The sequence below is a fragment of the Saccopteryx bilineata genome, chromosome 11, assembly GCF_036850765.1.
Source record: "Saccopteryx bilineata isolate mSacBil1 chromosome 11, mSacBil1_pri_phased_curated, whole genome shotgun sequence".
In the NCBI taxonomy this organism is placed as follows: Eukaryota; Metazoa; Chordata; class Mammalia; order Chiroptera; family Emballonuridae; genus Saccopteryx; species Saccopteryx bilineata.
Window position 1 is genome coordinate 46,944,524 of NC_089500.1, and position 26,720 is coordinate 46,971,243.

Sequence of the window (26,720 nt, forward strand, 5' to 3'; positions counted from 1 at the left end):
GCAACTGTGCTCTTCTTAGGGCCTGAGGTGGAGGCCGTGGAGTTAATCCTTAGTGCCTGGGGCCAGCTCACTCCAATAGAGCCATGGTTGCTGGAGGGGAAGAGAGAGAGAGAGAGAGAGAAAGAAAGAAAAGTGATAAGGGGAGGGGTGGAGAAGCAGATGGGCACTACTTCTGTGTGCTCTGACTGGGAATTGAACCAGGGACATCCACAAATTGGGCCAATGCTATACCATTGAGCCAACCGGCCAGGGCCCAAAATGTTTTTTTTCACTCTCCAGATGGTTATACAGAATTGCTTCATAATGTAAAGCAACAAGTCTATTTGTTTAACCAAAACAGTTACACTAGAGTGTGTCCAAAAATGTCTAGAAATGTAAGGAAAATAATATACTTTATTTTAAGTTAACAATTGAATCTCTTTAGCCTGACTAGGCGGTGGCGCAGTAGATAGAGCGTTGGACTGGGATGCGGAGGACTTAGGTTTGAGACCCCGAGGTTGCCAGCGTGAGCGCGGGCTCATCTGGTTTGAGCAAAGCTCACCAGCTTGGACCCAAGGTCGCTGGCTTGAGCAAGGGGTTACTTGGTCTGCTGAAGGCCCACGGTCAAGGCACATATGAGAAAGCAATCAACAACTAAGGTGTTACAACGAAAAACTAATGATTGATGCTTCTCATCTCTCTCTGTTCCTGTCTGTCTGTCCCTTTCTGTCCCTCTCTCTGACTCTTTCTCTGTCTCTGTAAACAAACAAACAAAACAATTGAACCTCTTTAAATTGAAGAATACTTCACCTGAAAAGGAAGTTGAAGGAAAATATATACTTGAACCTATAATTTGAAAATTTAGATAATGTTCTGCATATAGTTTATCCTGTGGTTCCTGACTTTTCAGATAAGACTTTATATATGTCTGGATAGTCCTAGATACCCAAATAGCTTCCATACTACCACTTCCTAACAAATATAGACTAGCATTTAAAATGACATATAAACATGCCAGTCTTATATTTCAAACATTCATCTTTGCACAAAGATGTATACTTGTTGAAGCAATGTTGGATTAGTGATTATCTAAATGAAAATTAAATTAGGGCCTGACCAGGCGGTGGCACAGTGGATAGAGTGTCAGACTGGGATGTGGAGGACCTAGGTTCAAGATCCCAAGGTCGCCAGCTTGAGCGCGGGCTCATCTGGTTTGAGCAGGGCTCACCAACTTGAGCCCAAGGTTGCTGGCTCAAGCAAGAGGTCACTCGGTCTGCTGTAGCCCCCACCCCCCACCCCCCACCCCCCACCCCCGTCAGGGCACATATGAGAAATCAATCAATGAACAACTAAGGAACTGCAACGAAGAATTGATGTTTCTCATCTCTCTCCCTTCCTGTCTGTCTGTCCTTATCTGTCCCTTTCTCTGACTCTTCCTGTCTCTGCCACACACACACACAAAAAAAAAAAAATTAGGAAATTTGGAATTCCATCTATGATAATTTGGAAACACATGGTGGGAAGTTTGCTAAACCATCATATGTAGCATCCAGGCTTTTCTTTTTAGTACGGCTCCTCAGTAAATGCTAATTTCCTCATTTTAGTTTCTCAGGGTGAAATCTCAATAACCTTTAATTCAGTCCGTGACTAGTTAGTAACCCGTAAATAGGTTTAAAATTAAAATCTAGGGTATTGTGAGTCATTTGCTTTTAGGAAACATATCAGGAGTTGTATAATGGGCTACTGTTCCAGGATAGGATTTGAGTTTTTATTACTGAACAAGGGATGTATTACATTGTATTCTGCAGTCAGAGGTATGAATACTTAGCCCTCTTAGGGGGTATTTGTGTTTTAAAAATAGTAACACAAATCCATGTTTATTGGACTGAATATTGCAGATTATTTTGTAACTGGGCAAGGAACTAATGTATAAATGCCTACAAAAATCTTACTTTGAGTGCCTACAAAAGCTTGAGCTTATCATTGACTTTGATCACAGTTCTAAGAAGGTAAAACTAGAAGATGCACATTTTGATGCCACATTAATAACAGGGGTACAAGTTCATCTCCTTCGTTTTCTAGATGCCCAATATCTGACATAGGAAAGTTGCCTAATTTTGAATTTTACTGCTTCCATGTGTAAAATGAGGAACCATAGACCTTCATGAGATGTTGGATTTAAGTGAAATAATATATATTTATAAAGTGCTTTGCCTATGGTTGATAAGGAGTAAATGTGTTTGTTCTGTGCCCACTTTTCATTTTACCAATGAGAGTACCAGTTAAGGCTTGGGAAGAAAAGTGGCTTCCCTGGCTAAAATTCCAGTGAAGTTCTCTCTGTAATGCTTCATAATAGGAAGTTTTAATGTACTTACTGCCTGTTGCAGGACCCCTCTCTCCTCTTGTTCCCTAGACTGCTGGGCTTAGTTAGGGTCATTCTGCAGTTCTTCCCTCATTTTGCAAATTGGTCCGCAGGACTTGAAAAATGGTTACTGGCAATAGAGTCATTCAAAAGAACTCATTAGGGGATGTCCTACTTGGAATGATGTACTCAACTTACTGAGTTGAAACTGTGTATTTTTACATCTGTACAATGCTTTCATTATTATTTTTTAAAAAACTGTTCTTTATTTGGCAGGTTGACGAAATTAGAGAGATGGTTGATAATGATTTAGGTTTCCAGCAAGCTCCACTAATGTGCTATTCCAGAACTAAAACACTTCTCTTTATTTCTAATGACAAAAAAGTAGTTGGTTGCCTAATTGCAGAACATATCCAATGGGTAAGTGAGTTTTAGAGTATTCATGTGTAGTTTGGCATTTAAAGAGTTTACTGTAATCTTAAATAACTTAATCCTAGTAAATTTATCAACATTTTATGTAATAATTGAATGCAGGAATTCCTGTGTGTAATTCTTTACTACAATAGATAATGTGTTTTCAATGGGAATTAGTTTCTCACATCAGTATATAAAAAAAATTCTGTAAATCAAAAGTACTGTTAAATTTTATTTAGAAAGTTTCCATGTTGAACATTAATGTAATGTCTGAAATAAAAAGTTGGCACACTAGAGCTCTAGGTCAATATGCAGCCTGGTTTTGTAAATAAACTTTTATTGTAACACAACCGTGCTCACTTGTTTACATACTCTCTGTAGTATCTTTCACACTACAAAGGTTGAGTTAAGTACTGTAGTTGCAACACAGATGAGGTGGGCTGCAAAGTCTAAAATGCTTATCTGGCCTTGAATTAAAAAGTTGCCCACTTCCAGAGTAGATTACTACTTCTTTGGTTGAGCTCTAGATGAGCAGTTGGCTTGTACTTAGGATCCAAATTGTACAAAAAACAAACGATAGAATCATAGAAAAAGGGGTATGTTCACATGAGAATTAAGTAGTAACATATCAATTTAAGAGAACAGAGGATTCTGAACTTCCTAATCATGATCACTCTGAGGCATACCTCGTTTGAATTGTCTTTTTTCAGCTAAGTTCTTGCTGTTGAATTCAAAGCACATTTGGTTTGACTTCTATTCAGTTGGTATCTTTTAGTATTTTAATAGTTGCCTGCAAATGTGTGCTTCATCATGAAATTTTCTAATAAAGTAAAAAGCCAAAGTAAATCTGTTAATTTCTGTATGTGAAGCAACCTCTTTAAAAAGAAAGTTCAGCCTAAAATTGTGTGGTTTTATAAATCTTGCTTGTTATAATAAAACTTATTTAAATCGGTAGATAATAGAGTAGTTTGGGGATATAAATTTGATATAAAATAATTAACTCATGAAAGTTTGCCATATTGAAATGGAGTTAATTTACGTAAGTATAAAACCCTTGTTTTTTTTTGTTGTTGTTTTGTTTTTTTATCCCCTATCCTGTTTAGTTCCAAAAATGACTTATGGAAGTGTTTGTATTAGAAGATAGCTATGTAATACTTGCTTTTTTGTTTTTACTGTTAATTCTTAATTGTGCTGTCTGATTGTCCTAAGTATTAATACTGTGTACCATCAGAAGGCTGCCTTTGTCGTTTTTTCATCTAGACTGGTGGACAAGATGTATGTTTTCTAAAACTTTTTTTTTTAAGAGATGAGAGTAGAGAAAGGACCTTTCTAAATTCTTGATTACTCTGCCATTTGTATTCCTATTTCCCACATAACTGAACTGTGTCACCAATCACAGAAACAGTTGTTGTGACTGCGGAATTCTTAATATGTACGTTTTCTGGTCCTTAGAATGTGGGAGGTAAGGAAAACTAACTAACATTCAGTTCCTGTTATGGGTCAACCATGATGGCAAGGTGCTTTTGTTATATATTACCTTACTCAATTTCTCAACAGTTCTCTGAAAGAAATGGATATTTCCAATTTATAGGTAGGGAACCCAAAGCTGAATTAACTTCCTCTCGTGGTCATGTAACTAGTAAGTGAATTAGAGCAGAATGTAGATTCAGATCTGTTTTCTAAAATGAGAGTGAAAACAGAAATGGTCCCCAGAAGGTTAAGAAGCCAGACAAATGTACTAGACATTGCTAAGTAATATTCACACTTTAAAATTTTTTTCCAATTTTGGTACCTATAGGGCTACAGAGTTATAGAAGAGAAACTTCCAGTTATCAGATCAGAAGAAGAAAAAGTCAGATTTGAAAGGCAAAAAGCCTGGTGCTGCTCAACATTGCCAGAGCCTGCAATCTGTGGGATCAGTCGAATATGGGTGTTCAGCATGATGCGTCGGAAGAAAATCGCTTCTCGAATGATTGAATGCCTAAGGTAACTTGAATGTATTCCTTCAAATCCTTTTCAGGCCTGACCAGGCAGTGGCGCAGTGGATAGAGCATTAGACTGGGATGTGGAGGACCCAGGTTTGAAACCCCAAGGTCTCCAGCTTGAGCGTGGGCTTACCTGGTTTGAGCAAAGCCCACCAGCTTGAGCCCAAGGTCGCTGGCTTGAGCAAGGGGTCACTGGGTTTGCTGTAACCCCCTGTCAAGGCACATATGAGAAAGCAATCCATGAACATGAACAACTAAGGTGCTGCAACGAAGAATTGATGCTTCTCATCTCTCTCCATTCCTGTCTGTTTCTGTCTCCATCTCTCTCTGCCTGTCACCAAAAAAAAAAAAAAATCATTTTCAATAATTTAGGATTTAAACAGAGTTTTAGTATAAAGAGTGGCATCTAATCTTAAATATATAACCTTTATTTATATTAATTTAAATTTGCATAAAATTGTGTGAGTGTTGAATTTGTACTTTTTATGTGAAGTTTACCCGAGTGGTAAGAAAGCAGTGTTGGTTAAATATTATTAAACCATTTAAAATTACTTATTTGTAACAGTGATTAAGCCAAAATAACCCACTTACTTAAAATTGTGTTTAATATTGGAGAATTTTAAAGACACCCAAATAAATGTGGGAAATTTCTTGGGAATTTAGCTTTTAGAAATATTTATAATTACCTAAGCCTTTTATTAATTTTTCTTTTGCTTTTATTACTTGATTTTTCATTAGAGGTATTGAGGAAAAGACTAATTTCCCTATCTACTATCTGTAGGTATAGTTTTCAAAATAATTCATCATTGTTTTAAATGAGATCCTAAGGCTCTGAAATCTTAGAGCTTTCAAGTTTTTTTTGGTTTCTTCCCCTTATTTTATCACTGAGTAATGATTCAAAAGGGCTCTCATATCTATCTACCATTTTCATGACAAGAAGCAGGTCCAATTTTAGTGAAATGCAGCTGATTAAGTATTAGTCCTAAGTAAGGGCATTGCTCTTTTTTAAATTATTTTATTTTTAAAAAATATTTTATTTATTGATTTTTAGAGGGAGGGGAGAGAGAGAGAGAGAGAGAGAGAGAGAAGGGGGAGGAACAGGAAGCATCAACTCCCATATGTGCCTTGACTGGGCAAGCCGAAGGTTTCGAACTGGCAACCTCAGTGTTCCAGGTCGACGCTTTATCCACTGTGCCACCACAGGTCAGGCCTTGCTCTTTCTTTAAATGTTATAAACTTAGATTTTATGATAGTCGTAAGATTATTCTAGTTTATAAAAACATAAAGTAGTAAAGCTGTTGTATTTGTTCTCTGATAAGATTGACACCATAAGTTTCATGTTAAAGCACATAGAATTTTTATTTATCAATCCTTCTTATGTACCAGCTCACCTTGTTACATTACATTATGAAAATACTGCTAATAATCTATATTATTGAAATGTAATTGCATAGCATAAAATTTGTATTTTAAAAATATACAGTTCAGTGAGTTTTAGTATATTTAGAAGGTTGTAAACTATCACCACCATTTTTAGGAAATTTTTATCATTCCCCTGAAAAACTCATACCCATTAATAGTCACTTCCCATTTCCTTCTCCCCCAGCTTGTGATAACTGCTAGTCTCTTTTCTATGGATTTGCCTGTTTTCAACATTTTATCTGAATGGATATCTATAACGTGACTTTTTGTGACTTATTTTCTTTCACTTAGCATTGTAAAATATATCTGTGTGCATCATTTTTTATTGCCAAGTGATATTCTACTGTGTGGCTATACCACATTACCCATTAATCAATTGAATATTCGGTTTCCACCTTTTGGTGTTATGAATATTAATACTACGAACGTTCATGTACAAATTTTTGCATATTTTTATTTCTTTTGGTAAATAGAGATACACCTTTTCATATTATTATTTCTCTTGGTATACACCTAGGAGAATTGTTGGGCCATATGGTAGCTGTATAGTATTTTGAGAAATTGCTGAACTTTTCCAAAGTGACTGATCTATTCTACAGTCTCACAAGCAATGTATTAGAGTCTGATTTCTCTACATCCTCACCTGTACTTGTTATTGTCTGTCTTTAATTTTCACCATCCTAGACCCTAGCCTGTTGGTTCAGTGGTAGACCGTTGGCCCCGTATGCAGATGTCCAGGGTTCAATTCCCCGTCAGGACACACAGGAGAAGCACCCATCTGCTTCTCTACTCCTCCCCCTCTCGCTTCTCTCTCTTTCGCTCTCTCTCTTTCCCCTCCTGCAGCCATGGCTCAATTAGAGAAAGTTGGCCTTGGGCACTAAAAAAAGCTTGGTTGGAGCAATGGAGCAGTGGTCCCAGATGGGCAGAACATCGCCCCCTAGTGGGCTTGCCAGGTGGATCGCCGTTGGGGCACATGCCAGGAGTCTGCCTCCCCTCCTCTCACTGAATTGGAAAAAAAAATTTTTTTTAACTATCCTAGTGGATGTGAGGTGGCATTTCATTGTGGTTTTGCTTTACATTTCCCTAATGGCTTATGATATTCACCTTTTCATGTGCTTATTGGCCATTTATATATATTCTTTAGAGAAATGCCTATGCAGATCCTATGTCCATTTTTTAAGTTGGTTTCTTTATCTTTTTCTTGTTGAATTTTAATACTTCTTTATATATATATTGAGACAAGCCCCTTATCAGATATTTGATCTACAAATATTATCTACCATTTTTTGGTTATCTTTTCACCTTCTTGGTGTCTTTTAAAGCAGCACAGAAGTTTTAAATTTTGACCTCCAAATTATGTATCATCTGTTGTCACTTGTGTTTCTTTCTTTTTTTTTTTTTTTTTGTCACTTGTGTTTCTGATGTTATATCTAAGAAGTCATTTTCTAATTCAAGGTGACAAAGATTTATTGCCTGTATTTCCTTTCAAGAGTTTTAATTTTAGTTCTTACATTTAGGTCTTTGATTCATTTTAAGTTAATTTTTGTATATGATGTGAGATAGGATCCAATTTCATTCTTTTGCATGTGGATATTCAATTGTTCCAGCACTAGTTTGTTAAAAAGATTTCTTTCCTATTGATTGGCCTTGGTACCCTGTCAAACTCATTGACTATAAATGTGAAGGTTTGTATCTGGACTCTCTCCATCGTATTGGTCTTTTTTTTTTTTTTTTTTTTTTTTTTTTTTTGTATTTTTCTGAAGTTGGAAACTGGGAGGCAGTCAGACAGACTCCCGCATGCACCTGACCGGGATCAACCCATCACACGGATGCCCACCAGGGGGCGATGCTCTGTTGCAACCAGAGCCATTCTAGCGCCTGAGGCAGAGGCCACAGAGCCATCCTCAGCGCCCGGGCCAACTTTGCTCCAATGGAGCCTCAGCTGCGGGAGGGGAAGAGAGAGACAGAGAAGAAGGAGAGGGGGAGTGGTGGAGAAGCAGATGGGCGCTTCTCCTGTGTGCCCTGGCCGGGAATTGAACCCAGGACTCCTGCACGCCAGGCCGACGCTCTACCACTGAGCCAACCAGCCAGGGCTATTGGTCTGTTCTTATACTAGTAGCACACTATTTGGGATACTTGATTGTAGCTTTGTTAGTAGTATGTTTGAAATAAGTGTGAGTCCTCCAGCTTTGTTCTTTTTCAAGTTTCTTTGACTCTTGCATTCCCATATGAATTTTAGGATCAGCTTCTCAATTTCTGCAAAGAAGCTAGCTATAAATCAGTTTGGGGAGTAATGCTATTTAAATACTAAGTCTTCTGATTCATAAACATGAGATGTCTTATTTGAAGTCTCCTTTAATTTCTTTCAGCTGTGCTTTCTAATTTTCATTTTAATTTTTTTTTTATTTTTTAATTTTTTTAATTTTTTTATTTTTTTATTTTGTTTTTATTTATTCATTAGAGAGAGGAGAGGGAGAGACAGAGAGAGAGAGAGAGAGAGAGAGAGAGAGAGAGAGAGGAGAGACAGAGAGAAGTGGGGGAGGAGCTGGAAGCATCAACTCCCATATGTGCCTTGACCAGGCAAGCCCAGGGTTTCGAACCGGCGACTTCAGCATTTCCAGGTCGACGTTTTATTCACTGCGCCACCACAGGTCAGGCTCTAATTTTCATTTTACAGGTCTTGTACTTCTTTTATTAAATTTAATCCTAAATAGCCTGACCTGGGGTGGTGCAGTGGATAAAGTGTCGACCTGGAATGCTGAGGTTGCTGGTTCCAAACCCTGGGCTTGCCTGGTTAAGGCACAAATAGGAGTGATGCTTCCTGCTCCCCCCCTCCATTGTTCTCCCTCTCTCTCTAAAATGAATTAAGTCTTAAGATTTAATCCTAAGTATTCTTTTGATGTTATTGTAAATGGACATGTTTTCTAAATTTTATTTTTGGATTATTCCTTGCAAGTATATAGAAATACAATTTAATTAATTAAATTTTATTTACTTTTATTTTATTTTTAAGAGAGAGACAGGAATGGAGAGAGATGAGAAGCATCAATCATCAGTTTCTCATTGCGCATTACGACTTCTTAGTTGTTCATTGATTGCTTTCTCATATGTGCCTTGACCGCGGGCCTTCAGCAGACCGAGTAACCCCCTGCTGGAGCCAGCGACCTTGGGTCTAAGCTGGTGAGCTCTTTGCTCAAGCCAGATGAGCCTGCGCTCAAGCTGGCGACCTCGGGGTCTCGAACCTGGGTCCTTCTGCATCCCAGTCCGATGCTCTATCCACTGCGCCACCACCTGGTCAGGCTCAGAATTAATTAGATATTTGTGTGTGAATTCCTTAAGATTTTGGAAATGCAAGATTATGTCATCTCCAAAAAGATAGTTTTACTTCTTCCTTTCCAATCTGATTGGTTTTTTCTTTGACTTGTCTAATTGCCCTGGCTAGAATCTGCAGTACATTGTTTTGAATAGTAGAGGTGCATGCAGACATAGCCTTCCCTTGTTCTAATCTCTGGGAACAGCTTTAGCCTTTCACCATTAACTTTGCTGTTTCTTGCTCCTCTTTATCAGTTTGAGAAAGTTTCTTTTACTCAGAGTTGTTGAATATTTTTATCATGAAAAAGTGCTAAATATTTTTAAAACCATTGTTGCTTTCATTAATAATTTTTCTTACCTCAAGTTATACTATTTTATTTTATTTTTTATTTTTTTGAGAGAAGCAGGGAGAGACAGACAGGGACATTGGCTGCTCTTATATGTGCCCTGACTAGGGAATTGAACCTGGCTATCTCCGCGTTCTGGGACTACACTCCTATAAGCCGAGCTCTCCAGCCAGGGCTTAATTTTTAGAGAGACAAAGAAAGGGAGAGAGAAGAAGGGGAATAGAATCATTTGTTGTTCCACTCAGTCATGCAATTTTTGGTTGCTTCCCGTGTGTGCCCTGACTGGGGATCGAACCTGTAACCTTGTTTCAGGAAGACACTCCTAACTGACTAAGCTAACCAGCCAGAGCCTCAAGTTATACTATTTTAGATGAATAATTATTTTCAATAATTTTTAGCACATGCATTACCCAGAAAGTCTTTCTAGCCTTGACTGGAGGTGGCAGCAGTGTATATAGGGTGTCAGCCCAGGACGCTCAGTTTCCCTGGTTTAAAACCCCGAGGTCTTTGGCTTGAGCATGGGATCATTGACATGATCACAAAGTCACTGGTTTGAGCAAGGGGTCACTGGCTCGGCCTGACACCCCCCCCAATCAAGGCACATATGATTAGAAATCAGTGAACAATTAAAGTGAAGCAACTTTGAGTTTATGCTTCTCATCTCTCAAAAAATATTCTAGTCAAATTGTATTTGACAGGTTTTTCTAATTTTAATGATTAAAAATAGTAATTTTATTTTACCTTTCTACTCCCCCACCCTTCTTTTTTTTTTAATAGGAGTAACTTTATATATGGCTCATATTTGAGTAAGGAGGAAATTGCTTTCTCAGATCCCACCCCTGATGGAAAACTGTTTGCAACACAGTACTGTGGCACTGGTCAGTTTCTGGTATATAATTTTATTAATGGACAAAATAGCACCTAAAACAAAATCTTGCCTACAGTACTAGAAGACACCTACTGAAGAGTGGATTGGTTGCTGACTTTAACCAGGAACTAGGGCCATTTTTGTTATATTGAACTCAGGACTGGCAACAACCACAAGGTTGTTCTATTTTCATAAAATTGGAAGCAATGCAGTAATAGCTTATTGTTTTGTTTTTTTAAAGAAGATATTTTATTATCTTTTACAGAAATTTATGATTAATGTATTTTATCTATAGTTATTTAGACATGTTTACATGCAGCAGATAATTGTTCATAGTGGACTGAAAACTAATGCAAGGACTATGGTGTCAGTGATGAGTACATTTTGAAGTTCTTAATATGGAAATATACCAGTGTAGTTTGGTACTGTATTTTTTATATTGAACTGCTGATACCAGTTACAGTTTTAAAGATTGTATTTTCACAGAGTGGAAACCGGTGTTTTTGAGCTTTTATTCAAGGAGGGTGCAATATTACATGTTTGAGAATTCAAAGCTAATTCTTTAAGGGCCTGAAGTTTACTTTGAAGGAACCCCCACCAAAAAGCAAAGCTCCAAACAAGCAGGAGGAATCTGGAATATTGAGCTTTTCCTTCCATTTCTCGCTTTCCTGTTCTTGATGGCAGGAAGAAGTGGAAGGTTGTAGAGAACTGAGTCTTTCCTTCTTGAAGACCTGTAATTGACTAGAATTAGGAAGGTACCTTCTAAAGTTTATTATTTTTTCATTCTGGTGTCTTTTTTAAATGGGAACTGGGCATATTTTGGCTATTAAAATCCCAAGAGGTTTATAAAATGCTGTGAAATAGTTGCTGGCTGAATATTAATGACTGGGTATCTGCTTTGTTATTCCTCAGAAATACTGCACTGAATATATGCCCTCATTACTGAGCTTCATTGTACTTGTCCATCCTTCAGAGTGCCCTCTACTTTTAAAGGGTTTATATGTTGAAAAACTGCTGTGGCCTTTTATGACTTGTATATAATGTAGAATAAAATAATAAAATACTGATAGCCTTTTCTAAGTGATATGTGAATGATGTGTTGTCATGGTTTTTCAGGGAGTTTAAGTTTGAAACTTTGAAACATGATTAAAACACTGGCTTCTTAAGAGGTAGTTTTTACCAGTTTGCCAAAGGATCAGTATGTCAGCAACAATTCCTCTGAACTGTATCTCTAATAAAAGGCAAAATACTCTCATGAGCATATAAAGAGCCAAGCCCAAGCATGAAGTGCCACTATAATAATTTAACACAGATTTTTTTTTATGAGCTAAATTATATATCCATTAAAAAGCTAAAATTTTGGGCCTTACATTAAGATTAACAGACAGACAGACATTTTATCCTCTTATAAATGTATACTTTTTAAATTTGTAGAGTGGGGTGAGGCTCTTTACTTGTAAGGGGTATAACACTAAGGCAGTATAAATATTTCCCTCTAACTCATCATGTGGTTTGATTTTTTTTTTTACAGGGACAGAGCAGGGGGCGGGATAGGTAGGAACAGACAGACAGGAACAGAGAGAGATGAGAAGCATCAATCATCAGTTTTTCGTTGGGACACCTTTGTTGTTCATTGATTGCTTTCTCATATGTGCCTTGACCGTGGGCCTTCAGCAGACCGAGTAACCCCTTGCTCAAGCCAGTGACCTTGGGTCCAAGCTGGTGAACTTTGCTCAAACCAGATGAGCCCGTGCTCAAGCTAGAGACCTCGGGGTCTTGAACCTGGGTCCTCCACATCCCAATCCGATGCTCTATCCACTGTGCCATGGCCTGGTCAGGCGTGGTTTGACTTTTAACACTACCTTTCTCTTTGGGTTTGAGACTGTTGTAGTTATACTTAGTTTCATTTTTTGCCTGTCAGGGGCCATAATTGTTTTAAAACGGGATGAAATTTTTAGATATACTGTAGCTGCTCTAGTTAGTGACTGTTAATCTCATAACAGGTCCAGTTTCCATATAAGCCATAGTATGCTTCTTCAGGGAGCCAAACTTGGTAGTTTCAAGGAGACCAGGGATAAGAGGATATATTAATTGGTTGGTTTAAATGTTACTAGGAAAGCAGTTAATTTTCATGTTTGTATTGAAGATACATTCCCTCAAATAACTTTTACAATCCATGTATTTCTTAAGATAGAATTAATAGCTAACGTTGGAGTGGCAGGATATAAAATTAATACTCAGATATCGGTGGCATTTTTATACACCAACAATAAACAGAAAGAGAAATTAAGGAAACAATTCACTAGTGCAACAAAAAAAAATAAAGTGCCTAGGAATAAATTTAACCAAGGATGTAAAAGACTTGTACTCAGAAAATTAAAAGACATTGAAAAAAGAAATCAAGGAAGATACAAACAAGTGGAAGCCTATACTGTGTTCATGGGTAGGAAGAATAAATATCATTAAACTGCCTATATTACCCAAAACAATCTATAGATTCAATGCAATTCCTATTAAAATACCAATAGCATACTTCATAGATCTAGAACAAATATTCCAAAAATTTATATGGAACCAATAAAGAACCCAAGTAGCCTCAGCAGTCTTGAAAATGAAGAACAAAGTGGGAGGTTTCACACTTCCTGATATCAAGTTATAGTACAAAGTCATTGTAATCAAAATAGCCTGGTACTGGCATAAGAACAGGCATATAGATCAATGGAACAGAACAGAGAACCCAGAAATAAACCCACACCTTTATGGTCGATTGATATTTAAAAAAGGAAGCAAGAGCATACATTGGATTAAAGATAGTCTCTTTAATAAATGGTGTTGGGGAAATTAGGTACATGCAAAAAAATGAAATTAGACCACCACTTACACCATTCACAAAAATAAACTCAAAATGGATAAAAGACTTAAATATAAGTCATGAGACCATAAAAATCTTGAAAGAAAACATAGGCAATAAACTCTTGATAGCTCTCATAGCAATATTTTTGCCAACATATCTCCATGGGCAAGTGAAATAAAGGACAAAATAAACAAATGGGACTAGATCAAACTAAAAATCTTTTGCACAGCAAATGACACCATTAACAAAATAAAAAGACAACCCACACAATGGGAGAACATATTTGCTGATACATTTGATAAGGGGTTAGTAATCAAAATTTATAAAGAACTTCTAAAATTCAACACCAGGAAGATAAACAGTCCAGTTAAAAAATGGGCAAAGGAACTGGATAGATACTTCTCCGAAGAGGACTGCAGATGGCCAGTAGACATGAAAAATATTCAGTGCTACTTCAGAGAAATGCAAATTAAAGCCATAATGTGATACCACCTCACACCTGTTACAATGGCTATCATTAACAAATCAATACAGAACAAATGCTGATGAGGATGTGGAGAAAAGGGAACCCTCTTGCACTGCTGGTGAGAATGCAGACTTGTGCAGCCACTGTGGAAAATAGTATAGCATTTCCTCAAAAAATTAAAAATGGAACTACCTTTTGACCCAGCTATCCCACTTTTAGGAATATATCCTAAGAATCCCAAAACACTGATCCAAAAGAAGATATGTACTCCCCCCTCATGTTTATTGCAGCATTGTTTACAATAGCCAAGATCTGGAAACAGCCCAAGTGTCCATCAGTGGACAAGTGGATTAAAAAGCTATGGTACATATACACTATGGAATACTACACAGCCGTGAAAAAGAAGGAAGTTTTACCTTTTGCAACAGCATGGATGGACCTGGAGATGATTATCCTAAGTGAAATAAGCCAGGCAGAGAAAGAAATATACAGGATCTTACAAGTGGAATCTAATGAACACAGTGAACTGAGGAACAGAATAGAAGCAGAGGTGGAGTCACGTGGAGCAGAGCGACAGCTGTCAGAGGGAAGGGGTTTTGATGGGATCTGAAAAAGTGAAGAGATTAGTGGAATTAAACATACATAACACATACATACAGATTATAGGACAGCAAATCCCAGAGGGAAGAGGGGAAAGGAGTCGGGGGGAGGGGGAGCAAAGAGGTTGTAATAGGGGGCACGTTGTTGGGGGTGGTGAGAGCGTTATATTGAGTGGGACACTTGAATCCATGTTAAAACACTACATTTAAAAAATTTAATTAAAAAAATCCAAGGTCAACCTGATCTTTACCTCACTGTACACAAAAAAATTCCAGATAGACTTTTCATCTCAACATGAAAGATAAACCAATAAAATGCTAGAATATAAAAAAATACCTAATATTTTTTTGCTGTGTCCCGTTCTTTGTATGGTCCTGCATTATTTAATTATCTTGACAGCTCTATGAGGTAGAGTCTATAAGTAAGGGATCTGGAACTTTGAGGGTGATTAAGAGTCTACTTAGCAGTTTGTGAAAAATTTTGAAACACTGAACTAAAGCTGTGATTTATGGATAAAGAAGAGAGGAGATGGATAAATCTTGAGATGATACTATGGAAGAACTGGTGTGTGAGTTGATAACGAACCAGGGAAGAATCATGGCCAAGAATCTAGAGTAATTGGGAATTTTGATTTGGGTAATTGAGTACATGGACTGACTGAGAAGGGAATGCTGGAGGAGTATGTTGGGAGGGTTGGATGGGGAAGGGGGAGCTTAATTTCAGTAAAGATTTAAAGGTGGTTGGATTTTAACAAGTAGAAATAACCAGTTTGGTATTTAATTGGATATGTTGATCTATTCTAGAGTATAGGAGAAGATAGAATTAAGGAAATTTATGAATTTAGTTATTTGAACGTTTAGAAGCACCACCTTGGGGTTTATAAAATGAGAGCATAGGAGAAAGTTGTGAGGAATACCATCATTTCAGAGTCTCAAAGTACTTGAGAAGGCGCGTCCAAGGTAAGAGAACTAGGAGCGACTGAAACCAAGGGAAGTTTCAAGAATCAAAGAATGGTCAACATTGTCATACCACGATTGAAGGCCGAAGAGTGACATGAGAAAGAGTACTCTACAGCCGTGGTCACCAACCTTTTTTGGGCCACGGACCGGTTTAATGTCAGAAAATATATTTTCATGGATCGGCCCTTAGGGTGGGACGGATAAATGTATCACATGACCGAGACAAGCATCAAGAGTGAGTCTTAGACGGATGTAACAGATGGAATCTGGTCATTTTTAAAAAATAAAACATCGTTCAGACTTAAATATAAGTAAAACGGAAATAATGTAAGTTATTTCTCTGCGGACCGGTACCAAATGGTCCGCAGCCCGGGGGTTGGGGACCACTGCTCTACAGAGTGGTGGAAGTGGTTTTAGATATGGTGAATATGCACTAACGGCCACAGTCAAACTTCAAAAGAGTTGATTCTAGAATTGTTGGTTATATAAAGGTTCCTTTAAATTTTGTCAGCTACCTTTGAATAGTTGTTGGTTCATTATAAAAATGTCTAGTATAAAGACATAGGAACCACAAGTATAGAGAGGAACCATGAGATTTTATATGGGGTACGGTCTTGTCTGCATAGACATTCAATGATTTTGTGTGAATTGTGAAAATTACTGTTTTACCAGTTCATAATATAAAATAGTGAACTTGGTGTATCTGCATACCTATCATAAGGACAGTAGGTACAGTAGACATGCAGTGATATTTTAATTATTCTTGCAGACTTTGCATGGCTTCCCAGGTAGGGCATGTGAATAGGAACACAACCATATTCCTGCTTAGCCATAATTTACCCAGGGGTTAAGATTGCTGAGTTAATTTCTGTGGTAGTTACTACATGCAGTCTTCTACCTGTCTCATGACTCTTGAGCCTTCTGGCAGAAAATAGGGAGATTCTGTCTTATAACAACCCCTCGCCTGACCAGGTGGTGGCGCAGTGGATAGAGTGACGGACTGGGATGCGGAGGACCCAGGTTTGAGACCCCGAGGTCGCCAGCTTGAGCGCGGGCTCATCTGGCTTGAGCAAAAGCTCACCAGCTTGGACCCAAGGTCGCAGGCTCGAGCAAGGGGTTACTCGGTCTGCTGAAGGCCCATGGTCAAGGCACATATGAGAAAGCAATCAATGAACAACTAAGGTGTCGCAAGGAAAAACTAATGATTGATGCTTCTCATCTCACTCTGTTCTGTCTGTCTGTCCCTGTCTACCCTTCTCTCTGCCTCTCTCTGTCCCTGTAAAAAAAAACGAAAACCCCCGCCCCCTGTAGTAAAAAAGAAATTTGTTGGATTATTTACAGAGCAAAGATGTGGTCATAAAATTTTTTGTTGTTGCTTTTTTTCCCTTACATAACTTAGTCCTTAGTCCTAGTCACTGAAGTAGATGCTTTCCTTAGTTAAATATTTGACAGTTGAGAACGCAAGGAATATATTGTGAGTGGCTTGTTCTTTGGCCTCAGAGACCCTTCCTGGAATTACCTTTAGTGGTGGTTTTTTTTTTTTCAATGAAGTTAGGGTTTCAGTGTTAACAGCAGTATTCTCTTAGACCCAGAGGAAGTTTAAGGGCTGGTTTCTATGATTAACAAGAGTTCTGGGGAATATTTGTCTCCTGGATGTTGTTCAGGGTTTAGGGAGCTGAATACGAGGGCACGATAGTTTCACAGCTTTCGGTCTTTCCAAGGCAGTTGCTTTGGAATATGCAGTGGAACACTGGCAGTTTCTACCTGCTCCTGAATTCGTCAGCATACTTAGAAATATATATCGCCCCTCCTGAGGTAACAGGGGCCTTTGGCCTAGGAGAGTGTTTTCATGGTTCTATATCAAAGTCTATTATTTTAGCACTCTTCATGGAATAAAACTTGAAAGGCATTTTCCTGGAATAACAGTTATTCTCAAAAGTTGGTAAAATTACAGTTTAGAACTAAATTGGAGGTTAACACCTTATGTAACACTACACAGTTCTCACAACTCAAAGTTCTACTTCTAAGAAGCAATGTGAGTTCAGTTGCATCTGTAAAATAAAAGATTGGGGATATGTGTACAATAACTATTTCTAACATCTCTTTCATAATCATTTCTCGATCTGTCATGATTACATGGAACTCTGCAAACGGGCATGGTGTGTAGATACCACGCGTGTCTTTGTACAGGCTACAGATTTTCACTCATCCAAGACTTATTTAGCATTTTCATGGACTGTTATGCCAGGGTAGTTGAATCTTAGAGTCATCCAACCTGTGATTTGGGGTCTTCAGCCTTTCTCGGACAGTGTCAGAGTCAGTGAGCTCATTCCATTTGTGAATATACTAGAAAATTAGTTTAAAGAAGACAAACTTACTAATTTTGGGTGTGAGAGAATTTTAATACATTTCACCAAATTAAATGGAAGGACAATAGACACAACTTTAGACAATTTAGACTCATAAAAAAAATGTGAGGTAGACTGACTAGTGAAATTCACCAAGTTTTGGTTAAGAAAATTTTACAGTAACAAAATTAACACAGGTGCCTCCTTTTCTAAAAAAAAAAAATCACCAAAAGCAATTGCATAAATTACAGCCCCAAAAATTGAATACAACAATTATTCTAATTTTAGTTTGCATTCAGTATTAACCTGTGTGAACTGTCATACATGGCAAGGTTTAACAGGTCTATAGATTAATAATTACGGAGGCCTAGAGAACACATTCATACCACAATGTTCTACGGAATGGCAAGGCTCGACGCTGAACACACCAAGGTATGTATTAACAAATCATGGTGTCCTGTGCTTGTGCAATTTCATCCTTAAAGGAGAAGGACCTAACATTCTCTAAGGAATTATACTAATGAAGGTGATTTTAAAAGATCCAGACTTGAGTAAGATAGGCATTGTAAAGAATAGGCAGGCCGACTGGAATTGTCTATCATTGGGGTGATGGTCTTTTGGCTTTATTCTGGTATTTCTCTTCCACGGGGTTAAATAGCATTTAAGAGATTATAATCATTTAATTTTTCAGAGTGCAGCCCTAACTAATATGGAGTACCTGCATCTAAAGTAACTACTTTAAAAAGTATTCTTCAGACCATGTAGCCATAAAGCCAGAAGAAACCCTGAGAGGCCATCTGCCCCAGGTACAACTGTTTTAGAATTACTTCAAGTATTTTATTTGCCCTATATAGAATATATTATTGGAATATTGCATAAACTGTGGGTTTCTTGATATCCTTTACATTAGGCCCTTGCAACCAAGCAGGAACAAGTGAAATACATTCATATCTAAGTCAGCCTGCTTCAAAACGTACCTCTGCCGGAAATTCTGCTGTACTAAAATTGAGTAGTTTTAAAGCATATATAAGGCAGATCTTCTTTGAAAGACAATTAAAATGGGATTTAAAAGAATTTTTCATTCAAAATATATTTAAAGCATCATAAGTAGCTATATTAAAACCAAAAGATCTGCAAACCATTTTCAGATTAGTACATTACATCTTCACACTAGCTGTAAACTCCTTGTTATCACAAGCTAATAAAACTGGCTAACACTATTCTAAGTAAATGCAGGGTCAGTAGATCCCCTCAGTAGTTTGAGGCCACAAATAAGATATCAATTCAAGTACAAATGGCCATTTTAAGTGGGGGTAAAATGGTATGTATAGGTTAATGAGAAAAATGTCAAGAAATTGTGTGATGAGAACTGGAGTAATTTAAGATTAAACATCTAATAGCCTTAGTTTCTTCTAGGACATTTTCTAAAAATCTGTTTTTGATTTAAAAATGTAAGAGATTTATAGAAACTTGTGCCTTCTACTATTGATACTGAACAAACACCCCTTGCTGACTTGAATGAGTCAAAGACTTTTTAGTGGACTCTTCCTGATTCCTTACAAAAGAATCCTTGGTAGGATTAAGTAAAAACGTTCTGTCTCTGGCTCCTGGCCCATTTCAGCCATTTCTATGTTGCTGTCAGTATAAAGCCACTAAGATATTCATTGAGTGTATCTTTTAAAGGAAGCTTTGCTTGAGTCCCTGAAAGGAGACAAACCAGTTCCATTCCACACAGAACCTCAACCTGACATTTACCTTTGCTGGTGCCAGCTGCTTAATTCCAACCAAATAGGGTGGGTATGGGGTAACTGCCAAAAGCTTCTTATTTGCTCAACTACTGAATCAGGTTCTCCCTGTGCAAGATTGATCACTGCTGCACATTCTCATAGACTTGGTGTGCTTAGAGACTGGGAACATTGTTCAAGAGTGGAAAAAGCAAACAGGAATTTACGCAAGGAGAAGCTGTTATATACACACGATTCCTACTCTGCATTTACTGATTTGTTTGTTCAGTTTAAATAGTAAACTTTTAACTCCTGTGGAAATTTTGCCAAAAGTTTCAATACATATAAGATTATAAATCTTAAACTAACACTGCACAGAGAAAGACAAAGCTACTTTTTTTTTTTTTAAATACAAATATCTTCTACATTCTATCATTTCAGACCCCTGAGTAATACTGTACCGAAGTACAGATCTGAAGAGAAACTGAGGGTTCAGGCCTCAACGTTAATCTCCAATTAGTTCCTCACCGGTGGTGTCTCATGTAACACATTCCGGCTAGCTAATGCTGAGAGTCAGCTTCCCCCTAACAGTGTAGTAGAAAAACAATGCAAACTCCCTTCATTCTCCAAAGTGGATCTTCCTCAGGCTCCGGGGCAGACTGTGACCTACATTGCATAACTGCCTAGGGTGGAATTAACCTGAATGTAAGGTCCTGAAATGGAAGTGAAAGAGAGTGATGCCCGAAGACCTGGGTCAGATTTGGGATGTTCTTTGGAGAACAAATATGTTGCACTTTGCTCCACAGTGATTGTACTTTAAAGGAAAAAACAAACAAACAACCAAATAATTATTTTTGCCCCACCCCACCAAGGCACCCCTTTGCTATTTTTGGTCTCTTCGAAAGCTCATGCGTGACGTCCAGTAAGAAAGAAGAGGGGCTTGTCTTCACTGCTGTTAGCTGTTTGGAACTCATCCCGGAGGCGGAACTGCCACTCGTCCTCCAGTTCTAAGCGGACGATTGTTTGGCGTAAGGAGCTTCTATCTTGGCAGATGACACACAGGGTAGCACCTTCAAGAAGAAAGCAGAAGTGAGTTTTAGGCTCAGGCATTGAAGTGATAAAGAACTGTACCACCTCTATGACTATATCCCCTTAGCTAACACCTCTGAGAACCAACATACTATTAGGTAATAATACTATCAGAAATGTTCTTTTTAATTGCATTATTTTGAATTAGTATTAGAGTCAAAATTTAAAAGAGTGTAACTCCCAATCACACCCTCCCTGTGGTAACCAGTGTTAAAATCAGTGCTGCAGTGTTTCTCACGGGGCTTCTCTGAAGTTGGGGCTCTCAGCCTCGCACTAGAGGACTGTTCTCGCAGGCTGTTCACCAGCATTCTTGGCTTCTACCCACTAGATTGCCAGCAGCAGCAGTGTGACGACCTAAATGTCTCCAGATATTGCCAATGTCCCCTGCAAGGCATCCCCTCACTCCACGGCTCCAGATGTGTTTTTGGTTTTTTATTTGTGTGTGTGTGTATCAGTGTCACCCACACATAAAAAGAGTAGCATTCTGAACCATACATTTTTCACTGACCTCAGAGGTCATCTTGTTAGGATTATTCAGGATGTCTAATTGATAGCTTATTCTTAAACAAATCTCTTTGTGTAGTGCATATATGGCATCACTCAGTACCCTGATTTTTATTAAAACTAGATTATATGAGAAACATTTCTCTTTCATTGATTCCTTCCTAAAATTAATAGGGGTAAAAACGCTTAATGTCACAAATCTGGCTATTCATCCACATTCAGTCTTAGTATATTAATGACTTCATTCCTCACTTAAAGATACTCAATTTACTGGAAAAAATATGCCTGGCCTTGGGCAGTTGACTTAGTAGTAGAGCATTGGCCTGGCGTGTGCAAGTCCCAGTTTCAGTCCCACCCAGGGCACACAGGAGAAACGACCATCTGCTTCTCCACCCCTCCCCTTCTCCTTTGTCTCTCTCTCTTCCCCTCCTGCAGCCGGGGCTCCATTGGAACAAAATTGGCCCAGGCACTGAGGATGGCTCCATGGCCTCTGCCTCAGGTGCTAGAATGGCTCTGGTTGCAACAGAGCATCACCCCGTAGTGGGCTTGCCGGGTGGATTTCGGTCGGATACATGCGGGAGTCTGTCTCTCTGCCTCCCTGCTTCTCACTTAAAAAAAAAAAGCCTGAAAGTGCCTTTAAAAATATATCTTTTACCTCTGTATATTGTCCAGTGGGAACCAATAACCAATAGCATTCACAAGCAAAATATTAAATTTGATTTACCTTTTAGAAACTTAAATTTCTTAAGAAGATCAGCACCTACAAAAGAGTCACAGAGGTACAAGAGGAGTCCACTGAAAAACACCCCTTCACAGTTGACATTGCTGGAGTGGGGTCTGGAGCTGATGTAGCATATGGCCACCTGGAATAGTCAAGCGGAAGCAGCATGGGCATTTCAAAAGCAAGCAGTATGTCTGCACGTTAGCTGAACAAGTCAGTGTCTTCTTTTTTAGCTATTTCAGGGAAAGGTAAAGGAGGTAAATTTTTTACTGAAAAATAGGTTGGTTATTTAAGTTTTGCACCTCTATTCAGTATGCCAAGTTTTGACCTATTTAAAGCTGCTCTTGTTATTTCTCATAATAAAGGATGGCTATGAAAGAATTAGCAAACAAAATAAGTCCCTCTATTTAAGAGTGTTTATAAAATTAAGGAAACCCACCTTCACAAAAAGGCATACTGAAGAAAGATTCACTGTTTACATGACCTTATTAATGCAAATAAAAGATTTTGATCAGCTTTTCATATAGACTTAAATTTTCAATTAGAAGCTTCAAACTGTAGGAATTAAAATTTTTAACTCTAGAGGCTGACAGGGATTCAAGCTCTACAGGGCGGGGAGTTGGAGAGATTGAGCAAAAAAAAAGAAGAAACTCATGGCACAGAGGACAGTGCCATGGCTAGAGGGCGGGGCGGGGAGGTGGGGGGCAGTGTCATGGCTAGAGGGTGGGGCGGGGAGGTGGGGGGCAGGAAGGAAGTGGTGACGGATGGAGACTTGACTCGGGAGTGAACACACAGTACAGTGTACACAGATGATGAGTTGTGGAATTGTGCACCTGAAACCTGTATCATTTTGTTAACCATTGTCACCCCAATAAATTCAATAAAAACTTTTTAAAAAATGTGTAGGAAAAAAAAACTGCGTAAATTTAAAAATAAGTTTTTAGCTCTATATGGCTTTCCTGTACAGAAGATAACTTCACAGAAATTACAGGTAAGTGAATAAGGTAGTTGGGAGATCTTGAGAACAATGGAATGACTTCAAGTGTGGGCTGGCCGCTTGGTTCCAACACTGACTCCTGTGTTCAGTAGCTGTACGACTGAGCAGACTCCTCCATGGCGCCATACCCCAGCTTCCTTCTCTGTAGAGATGATGGCAGGACCTGGCTCACGGTATTTTGTGAATTAATATATATTAACACTGAGCAGGTGTTCAGTGGGGGTTGCTGCTCTGACTAGTACTGGTATGGAGATTCTCTTGTCCAGCACCTCGAGCTCCGGACCCTGGGCTGGAGGAATCGCAAGACCTGGACAAGTATTGTAACTGCCACAGATAACATGGAAGGCATTGCTACATCTGCTGAAATAATGTAAGGTTTCTTCTACTTCTTAAAAGCTGCTTTTTCTAGTCGACTTTGAGAATATAAAATGTTTTACAGTGTTAGATTTTAAAAATCAGTTTCCAAGATTAAATACGGTTGAGTTTTAGTCTTTAAGACGTTGTTTGGCAATATATGCAAAGAAAACAGCTGAGAAGGAACTAGTACCAAAATGTTGCTGCTCCCGTTGCACGTGACTTTGTTTTCTAACTTATACCTTTCCTTTCAATTCTTTAGAGGGAGGATATGTTACTGAAGAGAATAAAATAGGATATTTAAAAACAATGCTAATCTTAAGGGAAAGTTTAATGGCAGAAGCCCTTAAAGTCCTGAAGGCTATCAGTGGGTAGAACCTAATGGTACAAAAGTTGCAAATTTAAAAAAAAACTAAAATTAATAGGAGAACTTGAGACAGAGAGGAGAAAGAATGAAAAATAAGGAAATCATGAAAAAGAAATAAGTCCAGGAGTGGAAATGATGCTATAAAGGTCTTCCTTGATACCTAAATTGTTAAGGAATCATTGAACTCTTCTCATATGCCTAAAACAGTGGCTGAGGCGTAGCTCACGGTCTTGGGGAGAAACATCTCTTGGGGAGAAACATCACGTGGTTAGGCTAGCGCCTGGTACATGGAATGAAAAGAGGGAGCAAGCAGCTGCTCCGCCCAGCCCAGCGCGGCCTCTCAGCGAGGCTGACCGAGCTCGGCTTGGTGTGTTCACTGGGTGACTGGAGCAATGAAACAGGTATGGGGAAGGTCAGTTACTGCCTCTTGTGTGAGCCTCTGCATACAGTCTGTCGTAGGCTCTTTGGGTCTCCATGTGAGCTTTCAAATGGGAGCTAAAATGGGGAAAAAATGGGCGGAGCGGGGGAGGCACCATACTAGCCCACGCCCCCTTTACCTCGGGTCCGATGTTAAGGTAGCAGTCAACAGCTAACACAGGACTCCTGAAGTTACGGATGGCTTTGGGGAAGAGTTTGTAGGAGGCGTGCTGAAGGAACTTCTCCAGGAGAAACTGCGCAGGGGCTGCCAGTAACGTGTGTTCACTGTCAGGAGCACAGACGTACTGAAGGGGCGAGATGGGCGCTAAGCTCTCTGACACCTGAAATCAGAGCCGAGATGATCATGGGAAATGTGTCCATCACTGGGTGAAACAGGCAAGGAAACACTGCGTTTCCCCCAACAGACCCCAAATCATAGTACAACAGTGACTTGTAAGTCTGTCATTCAGCTAGATTACAGCTTTTCCACTTAGTACAGAGCGGTACTGTCGGATCTAACAATTTGCACACAGCAAGAGGAGGAGACAATGGAAAAGTAGGCTTCTCTGGAAGTTACTGCACTTGGCAAATACGTTGCGAGGACTGCTAAGAGGCCTTGTATAGTGCTCTAGATGTGGATAGGATAAATCCCATCCAACACGACCAGAAAAACGAAAAGCAAACGTTCCTAAGCTCCACTGTGGATCCCATATGTTATAAATGATTACGTACTACTAAATCTCAAGTAGAAAAGGATAGGCCCATGGAATTTATACCCTTAACAGGTCTCGATCTGTTACTTTTTTTTTAAATTCTATTTATTTATTTCTTACAGAGACAGAGAGTGAGCCAGAGAAAGGGATAGACAGGGACAGACAGGAACGGAGAGAGATGAGAAGCATCAATCATTAGTTTTTTTTTTCATTGTGCGTCGCACCAGCTTAGTCGTTCATTGATTGCTTTCTCATATGTGCCTTGACCGCGGGCCTTCAGCAGACCGAGTAACCCCTGCTGGAGCCAGCGACCTTAGGTTCAAGCTAGTGGGCTTTTGCTCAAACCAGATGAGCCCGCGCTCAAGCTGGCGACCTCGGGGTCTCGAACCTGGGTCCTCTGCATCCCAGTCCGACGCTCTATCCACTGCGCCACCGCCTGGTCAGGCTCGATCTGTTACTTTTTTAAAATAAATTTTAAATTTTCAATTACAGTTGACATACAATATTAGATTCAGGTGTAAACCTGCGATTAGACATTATGTAACTTACTAAGTGATCATCCCGATAAATCTCACACACACATGACACTATATACATGTTACTAGAATAGTATTGACTGTATTCCCTGTGCTGTACTTAACATCCTCATGACTATTCTGTAACTACCAATCTGCACTTAATCCTCTCACCTTTTTCACCGGTTCTCTATCTATGAGTCTGTTTCTGTTCTGCTTGTTCATTTATTTTGTTTTTTAGGTTCCATTGTTGATATGTATTTATTGCCATCTTATATTTTTTATCTTCTTTTTCTTCATCTTAAGATCCTTGAACATTACATGTAATACTGGTTTGGTGGTGATGAACTCCTTTAGCTTTTTCTTGTCTTGAAGCTCTTTATCTGTCCTTTGCTTTTTAATGGATAGCCTTGCTGGATAGAGTAATCTTGGTTGTAGGTCCTGTAGGTCCTGGCTTTTCATCACTTTGAGCATTTCTTGCCTGTCCCTTCTGGCCTGCAAAGTTTCTGTTGAGCGATCAATCAGCTGATGGTCTTATGGGTTTTCTCTTTGCTTTTAAGATTTCCTCTTTGGGCCCTGGCCAGGTAGCTCGGTTGGTTAGAGCATTGTCCTGAACCCATACACCAATTGTGGGTTCAGTTTCCATCAGGGCATATACAAGAGTCAATAAATACATAAGTGGAACAACAAATCAATAAAGATTTTTTTGTCTTTAACCTTTTGCATTTTGCTTATTGGTATGGGCCTCTTTGGGTTCACCTTGTTTTAGATTCTGTGCTTCCTAGATTTGTATGTCTTTTTCTTTCATCAGGTTAGGGAAGTATTCCCGTCATTATTTGTTCAAAAAGGTTTTCAGTTTTTTGCTTGTTCCTCTTTCTGACACCTTCATGATGTAAATGTTGGTATTCTTGAAGCTGTCCCAGAGGTTCCTTACACTATCCTCATTTTTTAAATTCTTTTTTCTTTTTGCTGTTCTACTTAGGTGTTTTATGCTTCCTTGTCATCCAAATCCCTGATATGACCCTCTGCTTCACCTACCACACTGTTGAGTTCCTTTAATGTATTTTTCACTTCAGTTAATGTATTCTTCATTTTTGAGTGGTTCCTTTCTCTGTTTTCTAGTTCTGTTTTTATGTTTCCTATATCTGTTGAAGTTCTTTTTTTTTTTTTCTTTTGAGAAAGAGAGAGGGACAGACAGGAAGGGAGAGAGATGAGAAGCATCAACTCATAGTTGTGGCACTTTAGTTGTTCATTGATTGCTTGCTTGTATGTGCCTTGACTGGGGAGCTCCAACTGCGCCAGTGACCCCTTGCTCAAGCCAGCGACCTTGGGCTTCAAGCCAGCGACCATGGGGTCATGTCTGTGATCCCATGCTGAAGCCAGCAAACCCATGCTCAAGGTAG

General features: G+C 38.8%; 2 protein-coding genes across 12 annotated transcripts in view; one reads left to right on the plus strand and one right to left on the minus strand.

Annotated features, from left to right (window-relative positions):
• The window catches only part of ESCO1 (establishment of sister chromatid cohesion N-acetyltransferase 1), an 82,410-nt gene that overhangs the window by 52,171 nt on the left and 3,519 nt on the right, over nt 1-26,720 (plus strand). For 6 of the 8 annotated variants that reach the window (XM_066247415.1, XM_066247413.1, XM_066247411.1 and 3 more), the window contains 3 exons: nt 2,618-2,761; nt 4,554-4,741; nt 10,599-11,773. In XM_066247415.1, coding sequence (XP_066103512.1) covers nt 2,618-2,761; nt 4,554-4,741; nt 10,599-10,746 — 480 coding nt within the window. In that variant the 3' untranslated portion in view covers nt 10,747-11,773. Of the gene's footprint in view, nt 1-2,617; nt 2,762-4,553; nt 4,742-10,598; nt 11,774-26,720 lie in introns of those variants that run through there. The other 2 variants (XM_066247416.1, XR_010727537.1) reach the window with 2 other exon arrangements.
• Nucleotides 17,970-26,720, minus strand: part of GREB1L (GREB1 like retinoic acid receptor coactivator) — a 363,373-nt gene continuing 354,622 nt past the window's right edge. For all 4 annotated transcript variants that reach the window (XM_066247406.1, XM_066247405.1, XM_066247408.1 and 1 more), the window contains 3 exons: nt 24,230-24,430; nt 21,958-22,096; nt 17,970-20,710 (listed from right to left, as the gene is read on the minus strand). In XM_066247406.1, the coding sequence (XP_066103503.1) occupies nt 20,547-20,710; nt 21,958-22,096; nt 24,230-24,430 (504 nt within the window). In that variant the 3' untranslated portion in view covers nt 17,970-20,546. The remainder of the gene's footprint in view (nt 20,711-21,957; nt 22,097-24,229; nt 24,431-26,720) is intronic.